Below are 15,102 nucleotides of genomic sequence, written 5' to 3' on the forward strand. Positions count from 1 at the left end.
TCATCGATGTTTCTAACTCTCTATCCCTCTCACTTCCTCTCTGTAAAAAATCAATAAAATATTTTTTTTAAAAAAAAAAGAAAGAAAGGTTAAGACAAGTAAATTACAACCGCAATGATATGAGGACAGAAATTAGTGATAATCGATCTGAGGAATTGACTCTCTATGTTTCAGAAATACTAGAAATGGAGAATGCTTCTGAGAGCCTTTTCACCAAAGATCCTCAAGGACGCCTTAACTCCTTGACCACTGTTCTTGGACAAGAAGTGGACCGGTTTAACAATCTGCTGAAATTAATCCACGTATGGGCGCTCACTGCCATCATTGCTGTGGGGTATCAAAGCTGTGTAGAGAATTATATAACATGAGTGTGCTTAGAGTCTTCCCTTCCCATCACTTCAACATTTCCATTTGAATATGCTAACAGTTCTTCAAACCCAACTTGTTTAAAATTGAATTTACACTTCCCAAACAAGGCCATGTTACCTCTCTAATAATGGCTTGGTGTATATGGGACATTACGAATCCTCTATCTCCTCATTATCCTTACACCCTTAGAATTACCATTGACAGATCAGAAATGTGATCGGAGATCACTTTAGAGAACTAAAGCATTAGAGATATAGTTCTCGTTCCTGATGTCTAGTTTGCATTGAATAAGATTGCATTTATGAGGACTGTGAAAGCCAGCATTTCTCAAAGTGTGGGTCACAAAACACCTGCAGTAAAATCCACTCTGCTGCAGGTTCAAAATGTAACTCCTGATCCCACTCCTGCCCTGAGAGAGAATTTCTGGAAATTCCTGGGAAGATGGACTTTTTTAAAAGAAAACTCCCCTAAATGATTTCGCTGCAACTAAAACTTGAGGGCAACTCTTTGGTCTTTTGCCTTATGCTCAGGAATATGTTCTCGCTACATGGTCTTGATGGTGTCATGATGGCTAAACACCTTCCTGGTTTCTACGTGTATAATATTGATAAGGGAAACACAAAAGCTATTAGAGACCAAATATAGAACAATAACAGGAAAAGTTTTACCACCAAGCAGGGAACCAAATACCTACCACAGAGTCAAGGCTCAGTGATAAGATTGGGGAGGACAGATGGAGTAAATCTTTTAAAGCCAAAGGCCATCTGTCCCCTCCTAGGAAAACAAAGTCTCTGGATGTTGCTGGTTGGCTGGCAATGCCTAGCCTCATGGGTCAGGGGTTCACAGTGGCAGCTGAATATAGGAAGTCCTCACCTTGGGACTATGGCATCGAGGCAAGTATACGCCAGTGTCAGCAGGCCAGGTCCCCAGCTCAGGGCCAATTACCTTCTGTCTTGAATGAATCAGGATACAGATTAAGCTGCTGTGATAAAGATCCCCAAATATAGCAACCAAAACAAGATAGAAATTCACTTGTCTCTCAGCTACCTGCCCAGAGGGAGCCCTGTCTAGGGCAGGTAGTTGGTCTTGCTTTCTGAGCTCATCCAGGGATCCCAGAGAAAGGGTTGGATCTTCCAGCCTTAACAGGTAGCTGCCACTTCTGGGTCTAAGGTGGCTGCTCCCACTGTCCCCTTTTGCTAGTCACTGGGGGGCGAAGAGAGCTGAGGAAAAGCAGCTTCCTCATAAAAATGTGATACAGAAGTTGCATGCATCATTTCTCCTTGTATCCATTAGCCAAAATGGTCACATGGCCACACCCCAGCTGCAAGCCTGGCTAAGAAATAGAGCCTCGCCCTAACCGGTTTGGTCCAGTGAATAGAGAGTCGGCCTGCGGACTGAAAGGTCCCAGGTTCGATTCTGGTCAAGGGCATGTACCTTGGTTGTGGGCACATCCCCAGTGGGGTGTGTGCAGGAGGCAGCTGATCAATGTTTCTCTCTCATCGATGTTTCTTACTCTCTATCCTTCTCCCTTCCTCTCTGTAAAAAATCAATAAAATATATTTTTTTAAAAAAGAAAGAAATAGAGCCTCTGGGTGGATTGCTCTCTGCCCGGTTAAAACTAGGGGGTGGGGAGGACTGGTGTTCAAAGGAAGAAGAGGAGATGGGTGCTGCTCGTCCCTTGTCTCTTCCACATCCCCCACTTGAAGACAGACAAGCCTAAGCATCACTTCCTCCATAAACGCTTCCTGGACATCAGCCCTCCCTTCCAACATCCCATGACTTAGGAACCCTTCCTCAGGGGCCATCATTTCTGGTTCTGTGTCTGTCCCTGTAATTACCACATTGTTTTGTAATCCCCCCTCCATGAGTAAGGCTTTCCCAATGGAAAATGACTTTCTTAAAGAAAAAGGGACTGGTATATTAGCCATCTCTGTTTCCCTGGTACCTGACGCATACTAAATCTTCCAGTGGCATTGTTCAAAACCATTTCCTTTGGCTTCTGGGGACATTTCTCTTCCTCTCTTCTTCCCACGTCATTGGATTCTGCTACTAACTGCCGGAACTGTCCCCCACCCCATTATTTTACACCCCATGGTTGCATGTTGTAAAGATGCATGGAGGATGGGAGGGTCTGACCCACCAGACAGTATGCAGAGAGTATGGAACCCAGCCAGAGGGCCTATCAGCCGGCAGCACCTGCCACCACCAATGGGTGCATTTCCCACTTGCTAATTACATCTGTGCAGGGCATCAACCCTTTCTTGTTCTCTTAGACTTCTCTAGAAACACTCAACAAAGCCATTGCTGGATTTGTGGTGATGTCTGAAGAAATGGAAAAGGTGTATAACAGTTTCCTCAACAACCAAGTTCCCTCGCTGTGGTCCAACACAGCCTACCCGTCCCTGAAACCACTAGGATCATGGGTCAAAGACCTTATTCTGAGGACCGCATTTGTGGACGTAAGAAAATGCTCTTCTGTGGGATTTGATAAATCTAGCGACGCCATTGGCCCTAAGGTCCGTAGGGAGCCCTAGCTAACATATCGACAACCCTTGAGGAATCATCTCAGCCCAAGGAAACAGATCCTCTCAGAATGGCATCACCTTAGACATGTCCTGCTCATTGTAATGGAGTTTGCCCCAGGCCCTTATCCCAACATCCCATTTTAATTCCATGCCATCCCTGGAGATTCATATTTCGTTCATGGGACCCCACTGTGAGGTACAGAACCAACCTGAAATAGGCCTGAACCCCAGTGTGGCCTTGCTACCATCTCCCTCTTGTCCACCCTCTGTAATAACCAGGTTCTGGGTTTGTGGTCAGCCTGCGGGGTGAGGGCAGGGCCAGGGCAGGCGGTCAGGATGGGGCTGGCGACTTACCCAGGACTGCTTTAGATTCTGCCTCCTGAGAGGCCCTCCAGAATCTGACTTTGATTTAAATGACAAACTCCGTCTCAGGAAAACAGTACATTTTGGTGTAATGTGTCTCCTTCAGCTGTGGCTCAAACGAGGGCAGCCTAAGTCCTTCTGGATCTCCGGGTTCTTCTTCCCTCAAGGATTTCTAACAGGTACGAGTGCTTTCCCCACAGACGCCCCCCAGGAAGGCATGGTGTGCTCTGGCCCGGGCCTCTAGGACAGGCAAGCTGGCATGGCCGAGACTGGCCTCACCATGAGGCTGTTGACTTATAGGGAAGTCCAATGAGGCCCAGCTCTTCCTGGCTTGCCAGGGAAAAGGACAGAAACAGCAGATGTTCCCTAACCCCTGCCCTTGTCGGGTGATGCAAACACCGCTGCCCCTGTGGACACACACAATGAGCCCCAGATCCCCGTGCAACCCGTGCTCCAGGGCACCACACGCCCTCCAGCTGCTCCGGCTCCAAGTCTAAGCAGCTTCCCTCCCTCTAAAACTCTTTTAAGAAAAATTTTATTTTTTCATTATAGCTGACTAAAAAATACTCTTGATGTCCTTTCCTCAGCCCAGGGGGCGGCGGGGTGTTATTTCAGGGATTCCTGCTAGAGAGCCCCAGAGTGGGCCAGGGCCACTGGGCTGCTAGATGCTAATCAGCTGAGCCCTTTTTCTCTCTCTTCCTGAATCCCCAGTAAACAGCCCATACAAGACAGCTGAACAGGACTGTCAAGTTGGGGAGACTGGGTTCTGGAACTCCCTCACTGGTTTGTCTCCCTCCAAGGCAGAGCAGTGCACTTCAGACTTAGCCTCCTTCCCTCTCTTCCCAGCCATGACCACAATACACATGTTGGCCCCGCCCCTCCCAGCATCACCCATAAGCTTCCTGTCTCTGGGAACTAATTCAGAATAAGGTGCTAATGGTTGCCCCTTCTCCATGGAGAGGAAGCTCTCTAATGCTAGAGCAGCCTGGTTGGGGGCAAGTGGGGGCTGTGTTTAGACAGCAGTGATCTTGGTCAGAGGAGCCATTTTTCTGATTTTTTCTATTTACAGGAACTCTTCAAAATCATGCTCGGAAATACAATTTGCCTATAGATGAGCTGAGTTTCAAGTACAACGTAATTCCTGTCTATCGGGATCAAGCCGCAGTTATAGAAGCTGCCAAGACAGTGAAGTTTGGAGAAGAACTACCCATGGACCTGCAGGTATTGTCTCCCTGACTGTTGTGATAGCAAAGCAGCATCTGTCCCACTGTCATTCAGTATCTCTGCCAACCTCCCCTGCCTCCCCTGCCTCCCATATGTGAGAGCAGAAGGGGCAGGATGGGGCTCACACACCCCCAAATCGAGCTCCCCAATTAGCAGTGACTAGATCTGAACCCAATGTGGGGCAGGGGGAGGAGGTAGAGGTGGTGCCTACACCAGCAAGCAGTTCTCAAACACCAGCTGGGAGACCTACAATTCAGCTCAATTCTGACGCTACCCAGAGATAGCATCCGACCCCACAGGTTAAGAGTTCAGTCCTACAAGATTGCTCCCCACCAGCCCCATTTCAAATGCCAGTTTCAAGCCCACATTGTCACCTGTGCTTCTGACCCACTGGCTATATGTCAGAGGTTCCCATGGCTCCATCCTGGGCTTCAATCAATTTGCTAGAATGGCTCAAAGAACTCAGAGAAACTTTATTTTTAATATGTTTTTATTGATTTTTAGAGAGAGAGGAAGGGAGAGAGAGATAGAAACATCGATGAGAGAGAAACATCGATTGGCTGCCTCTTGCACGCCCCCAACTATGCTCAACCACTGCAAACTGGGTGTGTGCCCTTATAGGGAATCAAACCAGCAACCTCTTGGTGCATGGGTCGATGCTCAACCACTGAGCCACACCGGCCAGGCGAAACCTTTTACTTAACTAGTTACTGGTTAGAAGGATATAACTCAGAACAGCGAGATGCCTAGGGTAAGGTATAGGGGAAGGGCACAGAGCGTCTATGCCCACCAAGTGTGCCACTCTCCCCACATCTCCACCTGTCCACCCTGAAGCTCTCCGAACCCAGTCCTGTGGGGGTTTGTGGAGGCTTCATTACATAGTCATGGTTGATTGGATCACTGGCCATCGGTGACTGAACTCAGTCTCCCTCCCTAGAGGTGCGGTGGGGGGATACACTGAAAGCTCCAGCCCCCATCTTTAGGTGCTGCCCAGACCCATCTCGTTAACATAACAAAAGACACCGCTATCACTTTCAACATTCAGGAAATTCTAAGGATTTCAGGAGCTGTGAGTCAAAGCTACAGAAGGCCCTGGCTGGTTGCTCAGTGGTTAGAGTCACGGGTTCGATTCCCAGTCAAGGGCATGTACCTCGGTTGCAGTTTCCTCAGCCCCAGGAGAAGCATGTGTGGGAGGGAGCTAATTGATGTTTCTCTCTATCTCTCTCTTTCCCTATCTCTCTTTCCTCCCTTCTACTCTTTCAAAAAATCAATGGAAAAAATATTCTCAGACGAGGATTAAAAAAAGTAAAGAAAGAACCATGGAGGAAGACCAAATATATATATATAATTTTGCTTATCTGAATGACCAAACATATTTTTTTTATAAATCACAATATCACAGATACCTACAGTAACTTTCTTCTTGTGGAGAAAATATATCAAGAGGTCAAAAGCAGGAGTTTCAGAATCAGGCAGGCCTAAATTTAAATTCTGACTCTTCCCCTCTGTCAGGGCCAGCAAGAGCACTGCTTGGCACTGCTGCTCTGAGTTGTTCCAAGTCCATATATTCTTCTCAATTCTTCCCGACTATGCCAGGGCTGGTCCCTTCTTGAGCTCTGCCCACTGTTCTAACTGTTGGGAACTTAGTCCAAGTTCCTCCTTTATCCTCTGCTCACTAGTTACAGGTGTTGGGTCTGAGCCCCTCTGCCTGGGACTGGACCTCCTTGGACACCGGGTCTTAGACCGAGAAGCCATGAGAGGTTGTGGGTGCATAAGAACGAGTCTTTATTGCAGAAGCCAGTGGCCATAAATCATCAGACAAGACAGTCCTTTATAGCAAAGTCCATACAGACAGGCAGCCAGACACCGGCTAGTGAATATGTATCTTTCCTATGAAGCAGCATCAGTCTCTGTACCCACAGCTATTATCTGAGCAGCCGCACGCTGCCCCCTAGACTCACCACCTCACATCGTAGCGGTACCTGAGCTCCCCTGCCCAGCACACGGGCTGGTTAACATAGTGGCTATATCTGAGCTCTCTATGAGCTCTTAGCCTTGATTGGTAGCAGTAGCAGCTGTCAGCTCCGTCTGAGCTCTCTAGCCTCTCCTGCACACATAGGTATATTGACAACAAGGCCTGTCACTCCCATTGTCCATGACTATCCGGGAACCCTGGCATGGTTCCCACACCCTCTCCAGCTGTGTGTGCTAAAGCCATTACTATCATATCTGCACCTCAGTGTTTGCATCTGTAAAATGGGGCTGATGCCACCATCTTCAGAATTGTAGTGCAGTGTAAACAAAACTGCAGATGTCATGTGACCCACACAATAAATATCATCATAAGATGAATTATCTGCATCATTCATCCAGCTGTCTCTTAGCAGAAGTGATACACTAGTTTCATACATTATATAAGTCATTGAAGAACTAATGTAACTGGACTGCCTGTTACAAGGGGTCCAGGCTGCCTGTCACTACTTCAGCCAATTAAGCAGAGACAGGGTTGAATCATATATGAGTAGCATTTTTTCCAATAATGCCGGCAGTATGGGAGGAGCATTTGTTCCAATAATGCCGGCAGTATGGGAGAGCAGCAGGTCATTCACAAAAATCTGCTCTGCCCTCCCCATAAGCCAGCTGCTTATATTGGATGGAAAGACAAAGATTACGTGGGAAAGTAGGAATGACAGGCATGGGAAAGTCGGCACGGTATAATCATTACAGGTTACAAGTTGTGCTGGCTGGGGGAGGGGGTGTCACAGAGGGCAGGGACCTCCTGGTGCTCTGGGACCAGATTAGAGGCAATAGGGGCTGGGAGTTGTAAAGGACATCACAGAGGGCGGGTGCCTCTGGGTGCCCCGGGACCCGATAACAGGCAATAGGGGCTGGGGGTTGTAAAGAGCAGATGCCTCCAGGACTAGGTTGTTTCAGCCACGAGGTTGTAAATCTTTCCATGATGATAGGCAATTCTCAGGACAGGAGGATGGACTGCATTCTGATGTTAGCGCCCATGTCCCAGGGCTTACAATTCCCAGCCAGGTTAGAATGTGCTTTCTCTAATCAGAATAAACAGTCATGGTAACAGAGCATGATGATTATTTCTTCCTTTATTTCTTGTAACAGCTAGTCCCCTATATTCTATTTCTACCCCTAACATGAATAGGCATGCGCGAAGGGCTGTTTAAACTCTTTGCTCACACAGTTTACAACCTCCCGAGCAGAGGCTCTCAAAGTGGGGTTCCCAGAGCAGCAGCAGCAGCAGCATCGCCTGGGAACTTATTAGAAATGCAAACTCCAAGGACTCCTTCCAGGCCCACTGACTCAGAAATCTGTATATTTTAACATGTCCTCCATGGGGGTCTTAGCCCGCTAACCTTTGAGAACCACGGCTCTAGCATGTTAGTGATTCTCAACCTTGACTGCAGGTTAAAATCACCTGTAGCGCTATGTTCCGATACCCAGGTCTCATCTCAGTTAGATCAGGATCACCCCAACACATTGGGCACCGTTGTTTTATAAAGCTCCCCTGGTGATTCCTGTATGCAACCAGGGGTGTGAACCAACGCTGCCAAGCTGAGCTACCCAGCGTAGAGGCACGGAGATGTTTATGGGGAAAGGGAGCTTCTGACTCAAAGCCTCTGACTCGGTTCACCCCAGAGGGCCTTATATGTGTCATGAAATCAAAAATTTGCTCCAGATTGCTCTTGCCAATAACGTATCCACTAATCCAGTGGTCGGCAAACTCATTAGTCAACAGAGCCAAACATCAACAGTACAACGATTGAAATTTCTTTTGAGAGCCAAATTTTTTTAACTTAAAGTATATAGGTAGGTACATTGTTATTAACTTAATTAGGATACTCCTAAGGCTTAGGAAGAGCCACACTCAAGGGGCCAAAGAGCCGCATGTGGCTCGGGAGCCGCAGTTTGCCGACCTCGGCACTAACCAATCAGTGGAGTTGGGGTGAATGGCTTTTGCTAACTAAACCTGCCTTAAAATATCATGGTATTAGTAGGAACTGTTCCTGGGCAATTCTATCAGCATCCACTCTACTCAGATCTGTTCCCATAGCCTTGAAAGACCTTGCTGACAAATAACTGATAGTCATCACAGCCCTCTTATCCCATCTGCTTCCCATGAGCAGGGAAAAGTCTTAACATCATGATCGCTATTCTGAAGCACATGAAGGGTTTCCCAGGGGTGTCGCCTATTAAACATGTTGATGGAGTATGCGGTTTGGTGTCAAGCTAAAAAAGCAAGTTATTTTACCTGTCGGAGCCTCTCGACGGTATTCTCCTCGCGAGAATATGAGGAACAGCAGCAATCTGGTTCTCAGAATTAACTGAGGAGGATGTGGGGCCACAGCTACTGACTGCCTTCTCCTCTTCTCACCTGTAAACTTCTGGGTGTGTTTCAGTTGCCCTCTCCTGAGGATGGTGTTCTCGTTCATGGGATGTTCATGGATGCTTTCCGGTGGGACGATAATGAGTTGGTGATAGAAGATGCGTTGCCCGGAGAGATGAACCCAGTGCTGCCTGTGGTGCATTTTGAACCTCAACAAAATTACGACCCAAGCCCAACACTTTATCAGTCCCCACTTTATAAAACAGGGGCCCGGGCAGGAACACTCTCAACCACAGGTAAGGATGCTCTGACCCTGGTACTAATAATGACCAAATGCAAACTACAGTCGAAGCCCAAACACTAAGCTCTCCCTTGGTCCGACTAGCTAGGCTTAAAATGAGGCCCACTTATACAAGTTTACAAATGCTGTAAACTCTGTTTATTTTAATATGGAGTATGGTTGGATATTTTAAAACCGATGATTGCTTCTATTAGTCTAATGAGTAGAAGATAGTTTATCAAGCAGTGACTTCTAATTTTTCAATGATGGCGTCAGTCAACACTAAAATCTCTCACCAAATCCACTGAGACTCATCAAAGAGATTTTAAAATAAATTATTAAGTGGAATGTCAGGTTTCAAAAATGGAAATCTGAGTAGACCTGAAACTGAGATACGGCCCTGAAGAAAGGAACCAGACAGAAAGAGAGCCCTCTGAACAGATAAGCTGAAGAACTGAATGGAGACAGCGAAGGGTAAGCAAGGAGGATGAGCTGAGGAAATCCCTCAAAATTCACAATGCAATTTTTTTAAAAAGGAACACTGTGGGAAAAGCCGAAATTCCCAACATTGATCTAGTAGGCAATCTGGGAGAAAGTAGAGAAAATGAAGAGTGATAATATTTTTTAAAATAATGGCCAATCATTGCCCAGAAAAAAAGAAACACTTGAGATCTCATATTAAGAGATCTCACAAAGTCTGTTAGGGATAATTTTTTAAAACATAAATAAACAAATAATCAAATTTTTAAAAGTAACCTAGGTATATCAGAGCGATACTTAAGACTATCAGAGATGTCCGGCCGGTGTACTCAGTGGTTGAGTGTTCACCTATGAACCAGGAGCTCACTGTTCGATTCCAGGTCAGGGCACATGCCAGGATTGCAGGCTAGATCCCCAGTAGGAAGCATGCTGGAGGCAGCTGATCAATGATTCTCTCTTATCATTTATATTTCTCTCTCTCTCTCTCTCTCTCTCTCTCTCCCTCCCTCTCCTTTCTTCTCTCTGAAATTAATAAAAACATATTTTTAAAAATACTATCAGAGGTAAAATCTTCAAAGCAAAGAGGTAAAACATATTAACATGCTGAAATTAAAATTCCAGAGAATCAGATTGATAGACAACTCTCATGATCCACAATGCATATAAAAAGATAATAGAGAAACATCTTCAAAGGCCGGAGACAATACAACTTTGAACCAAAGTTGGAAATACAAGCAAATTATCATCCAAAAGAGAAAGTGTGATAAAGACAATCTTAGACATACAAAGGCTCTAAATTAATAACCACTGGCTCTCTATTTAACACACACACAATTAAATCTTTCAAAGTTTGACCATAAAAATGATTTTAATAATAATTTAGAACTAAATTACCAGATGATAGAAATATGGGAGATGAAGCAGGGCAGAAAGAACTAAAAAAAAAAAATGCTTCCCTTTTGAATAGAGAATATAGATACTGATGATACTTATTTTTCTAATAAAATATTCAGTTAAAGTATGTTCTCTAAGGGTAACATACAGAATAGAACTAAAATAGACACCCCTATCACCTGCATGATCTCCCACTCCTATTATAAATCTAAAAAGTATTAAGAAGCTAGAAGCCCTAGCTGGTTTGGCTCAGTGGATAGAACATCAGCCTGCGGATCAAAGAGTCCCAGGTTCAATTCTGGTCAAGGGCACATGCCCAGGATTGTGGGCTCGATCCTCAGTAGGGGGCATGCAGGAGGCAGCCAATCAATGATTCTCTGTCATCATTGATGTTTCTATCTCTCTCTCCCTCTCTGTTCCTCTCTGAAATCAATAAAAATATATTTTAAAAAAGAATAAGAAGAAGCTAGGAGATGCCTGGCTGGCCAGCGTAGCTCAGTGGTTAAGTGTCGACCTATGAGCCAGGAGGTCAGGGTTCAATTCCCGGTCAGGTACATACCCAGGTTGTGGGCTCGATCCCCAGTGTGGGGCATGCAGGAGGCAGCCGATCAATGATTCTCATCATTGATGTGTCTCTCTCTCCCTCTCCCTTCATCTCTGAAGTCAATAAAAATATATTTTAAACGGTGAATAAAATCACCACAGGGATGCTGTCAACAAAATCCAGACTCTGGAAAACCCAGTTACCTTGACTCCTAGTGCCGGACTGTTTGTATTGAGGGATTAGTCTTTAAGTAATGACCACGCTTTCTCCTGTGTCCTTAACTAGGTCATTCAACCAACTTTGTGGTGACCATCCTTTTACCTTCCCAGAGGTCCAAAGATTACTGGATTGCCAAGGGCTCGGCTTTGCTCTGCCAGCTGAATGAGTGAAAGGGGCCGCTCGGTGCTGAAAAGGAAGCAGGCCAGGGCTCTTTGTAGGGAAGAGTCTGCGTAATTTATATGTTAGCAAAACAGCATTACTTCTGATCTGATTTAATGGTAGTAAGTGTGGCTTTTTACTTCTCTTATAATCTAAAATAAAGTGTTTGAGTTTTTCTTTCTGTTGGTAATTCAAGCTTTGATGTGAAAACAGTGGGTTCAGTTCCCACCTCTTCAACTTACTCCGCCTTCCCCAAATGAGATCCAGGAAACTGCCCCTTAGTGACCTGGGGGACACCACTCCCTGCCCCCGCGGGCAGCCAGAACTCAGCACTTCCTTACCCACACAGGCTCCCTTCCTCATCACACAAATATGAAAGGCCTGGTATGCACTTCAGTCACATGGCCCCGGGTGATGATGAAGACCAGATTTCTAGGCCAGACAAAGGCTCAGAGCCTTCATCATGGGAGGTTGATGCTGTGACCATGACAACTGGAAGCAAATGAGCAGGATGATAAGATCCTGGCCCACGGCGCCGGTTCCCGCACTCCCCGTGGCTATATTACAACCCTTGGAAGAGCCTGTGCTTTCACCGAAGCGCAGGTGGTCCTGCCCAGTGCCCAGGAATTTTCCCTTCCGCTTTAGGGTGAAGCTGTGAACACTGTCCAAGTGCCACCAGGTGGAAGAACTGGGTCAGTCGTAGTGATCCAGTCCTCCCATTTACCTCCTCTCCCTCATGCCCATTCCTATCAAAGTGAAGAAGTCACAGAGCAGCAGGGAGCGCCACTTGTACTCCTCTGCCCATTCCTATCAAAGCGAAGAACAGACTCAAGTCACAGAGCAGCAGGGAGCGCCACTTGTACTCCTCAGAGTTCAGTGCAGAAGTCAGAAGCTGCTCTTGGTGTTTCAAGCAGGAACAGGTGTTCACTAAGCTTTGGGAAGGGCTGCAGCTGCTGAAGTCGGGGGGTTGACCCTAGGCACCCCAGCAGCTGCAATCCAAGGTCAGAAAGCGGCAGGAAACCTTACAACTCACAAGTACACCAGGCTGGTGCGCAGCTGACTAAACAGTGGGGTATAGAGCTTGGTCCCCACACAAACTTGGCTCTGCTGGACCCTGCTCATAACTGCCACCACCACTGAAGAGAAAGCTCTTCTGCCCCCTCAGCCCTCCAGTCTCACAAACATATATCTCACTATGAGAATCTTAGTTACGGCAGCAAGGGAATCTGGAAACGTTTAGCCCTCCTGCCCCTGCAATACAGGGGTGCAGAGGTGGTGGACATGGATCCTAAGGGCCATCACACCATTCTCTTTTCCATGAGACCCTCAAAGATCTCTGGGCCCAGGAAATGACTGAGTGAACCCACAAGAAGGTCTCTGGCAAGGAAGGAAAGACCCAGGCAATCAAGCTACCCTAAACCAGGTGAGGAACAATGGCATCTGCTTCATGTTGGCTCCACCCAACTTCTAGGAAGACCTTCTGGGTTGTGAGCTACTAAGAGGCCCAGTAGGACCATAAGGAAACTGTGCCACAGCTGGGAGACCCTGGCCTGGACACATGGTGGGATCAGGGTGAGGGTGGAGGAAGGGAGGCCTCGATCGGCTGGGCAGGGCTAAAAGTTCCGATTTCAGACTAAACTGGGGCAGCTCTACTCTTCCTCGTTTTATATACACATTTCCAATAAAATTTTATTTGTAAAAGACATAGACATATAAAATAAATACGTAACAAGACAGGAGGGGGCGCATTTGAAAACCCTTTCTTGCACCTGACAAAGCTACCCATCTTCACACGTCAGTGACACCCTCACATACTGCACATAATGACAGCACGTGTCAGGGTGCAGGAGGCAGGCTACTCACAGACCAGGAATAGAGAGGAGAAGGACAAAGGCCCACAGCCTACTGACCCCCTGCATCCAGGTCAGGAGGAATAGGGAGAAGAGCAGCAGGAAGGGCAGGACAAAGGGTCAGGATCCTAAGTTGCAGGCCGGCCCAGGAGTAGGGCCCGGGAGTGAAGCAGTGATGGTATTCAGAGGGTGTCCGCAAAAGGGTGGTTTCCCCAACATATACACATTATGGGGAAAAGTCTACACACAAGAAAGGTATTTAATTATTTTCACATAATTCATTTACAATTAATTATTTTCATTCAGCTCATTATGTTTCAAAACCGTACACCTACCCCAAGCATGGTTGGATAAACCCAAAGTTACTGGAATCAACACTGGCTTTGATTCTGAACATCTCCTGGGCTGGGCCTAAGAGCATGGAGGACAACAATGGCTATTCTTCAAGTCCAAGGGGTCAGGGTCTTGGCCTGGCTCCTCCAGTCATTACAGATGAGGTGTGTCTGCTTGGAAAGCCAGAACCAGCATCCAAAACACGGAAGTCCAGAGAGATAGGGAGGCACTGCTGGCCAGCATCTGGCTGTGGAGGGAGTGCCCAGGGCGAGGGAGCCGCAGCGCAGTAGAGGTGGGCCTGTTCGGAAAGGACCTGGCGTTGTGGGACCACAGCACTAGGAGGCAAAGGCAAAGAGTCTCAGGGCACAGCCGGAGCCACTGGATATTCCACAGCCCCCAATGCCAGCACAGCTGCGTTTCATCTCCCTTCTTTAAAGACCAGAATAGAGTTTAGTACGTTCATCAGTTTCTTATGTCTTTGGTACCTCATCACCACTGCTACAACAAAGCCAGATGCAAGTCCTAAAACTAACACATTGGTTGATTCTCTCCTGGCTCTTTGGTTCTTGGTTCAAGAAGTATTAAAACTCTAGGTGCAAGAAGGCCCACCTCAGACTTGCTTATCATTAGCCTGTAGGCATTCTCAGGCAGGGACCCTCCTCACTCACCATGCACAGAGGCACAGCCTAGCCAGGAGGAGTCCTCTCTGAGTCTCTGGCTCTCTCTCCTACCCCAGCTCAGGTCTGAACACCACTCAAGGCATCCCAGGTCAAGACAGTATAAAGGGCCCAACTCCATAGCCAGCTTGAAAGGAAATGGCCCAGAAAAAAATCCTAAACAGATCAATGCCTTCATCAAGGAAGGATGTTTGAGGCGTCAGGCACCATGGCAATACGGACACCAAAAGGATCTGGCCCTGTTCTCCAGGTCCCATTTGACTGCCAGCTTCTGTCCATTTAAAAGTCCCACAGCCCATTGGATGCTTGCTTCAACCCTCTCAGTGGCTCCCTCGGGCACAAGGCTCTCCCAGTCACTGCTCCTTTTACTTTTCTGGACCCACCTTCCCGAACTTCCCCTTGACCTCCCAGGCTCCAACCAGAGCTACTTCATCTGGATTTCTTCAACATCTCACTCTCTCTACACCAAGCTTCACCGTGTGCCTTTGCTTGGAACCCTTTCCCTCCTGGTTCAGTCAGTTATTCATTCACTCAACATTTATACTCACTTCCCCTTGACCTCCCAGGCTCCAGCCAGAGCTACTTCACCTGGATTTCTTTAACATCTCACTCTCTCCACACCAGGCTTCACCATGTGCCCTTTGCTTGGAACCCTTTCCCTCATGGTTCAGTCAGTTATTCATTCACTCAACATTTATACTGTGCACCTGTGCAGGCACTGGCTCCCTGGATCTCCTGGCCCAGACTCAGAAGCTCTATTCATTGGGCTCCACTTTGTCAGACTTCTACGCAGCATCAGACTTTCTCCAGGAGGCCTTTCCTGACTGCCTCCCCCCC

At 47.1% G+C, this 15,102-nt stretch overlaps 1 protein-coding gene across 1 annotated transcript in view; it reads left to right on the top strand.

Moving 5' to 3' along the window:
• DNAH6 (dynein, axonemal, heavy chain 6) overlaps window positions 1–11,532 on the top strand; it is a 239,152-nt gene extending 227,620 nt beyond the window's left edge. The window contains exons 73-77 of the mRNA XM_005882406.2: window positions 2,643–2,828; window positions 3,364–3,436; window positions 4,327–4,478; window positions 8,903–9,125; window positions 11,313–11,532. Of these exons, the coding sequence (XP_005882468.1) occupies window positions 2,643–2,828; window positions 3,364–3,436; window positions 4,327–4,478; window positions 8,903–9,125; window positions 11,313–11,416 (738 nt within the window). The 3' untranslated portion in view covers window positions 11,417–11,532. The remainder of the gene's footprint in view (window positions 1–2,642; window positions 2,829–3,363; window positions 3,437–4,326; window positions 4,479–8,902; window positions 9,126–11,312) is intronic.
• Window positions 11,533–15,102: the final 3,570 nt, after the last annotated feature.

Source organism: Myotis brandtii, unplaced genomic scaffold, assembly GCF_000412655.1.
Source record: "Myotis brandtii unplaced genomic scaffold, ASM41265v1 scaffold714, whole genome shotgun sequence".
NCBI lineage: Eukaryota > Metazoa > Chordata > Mammalia > Chiroptera > Vespertilionidae > Myotis > Myotis brandtii.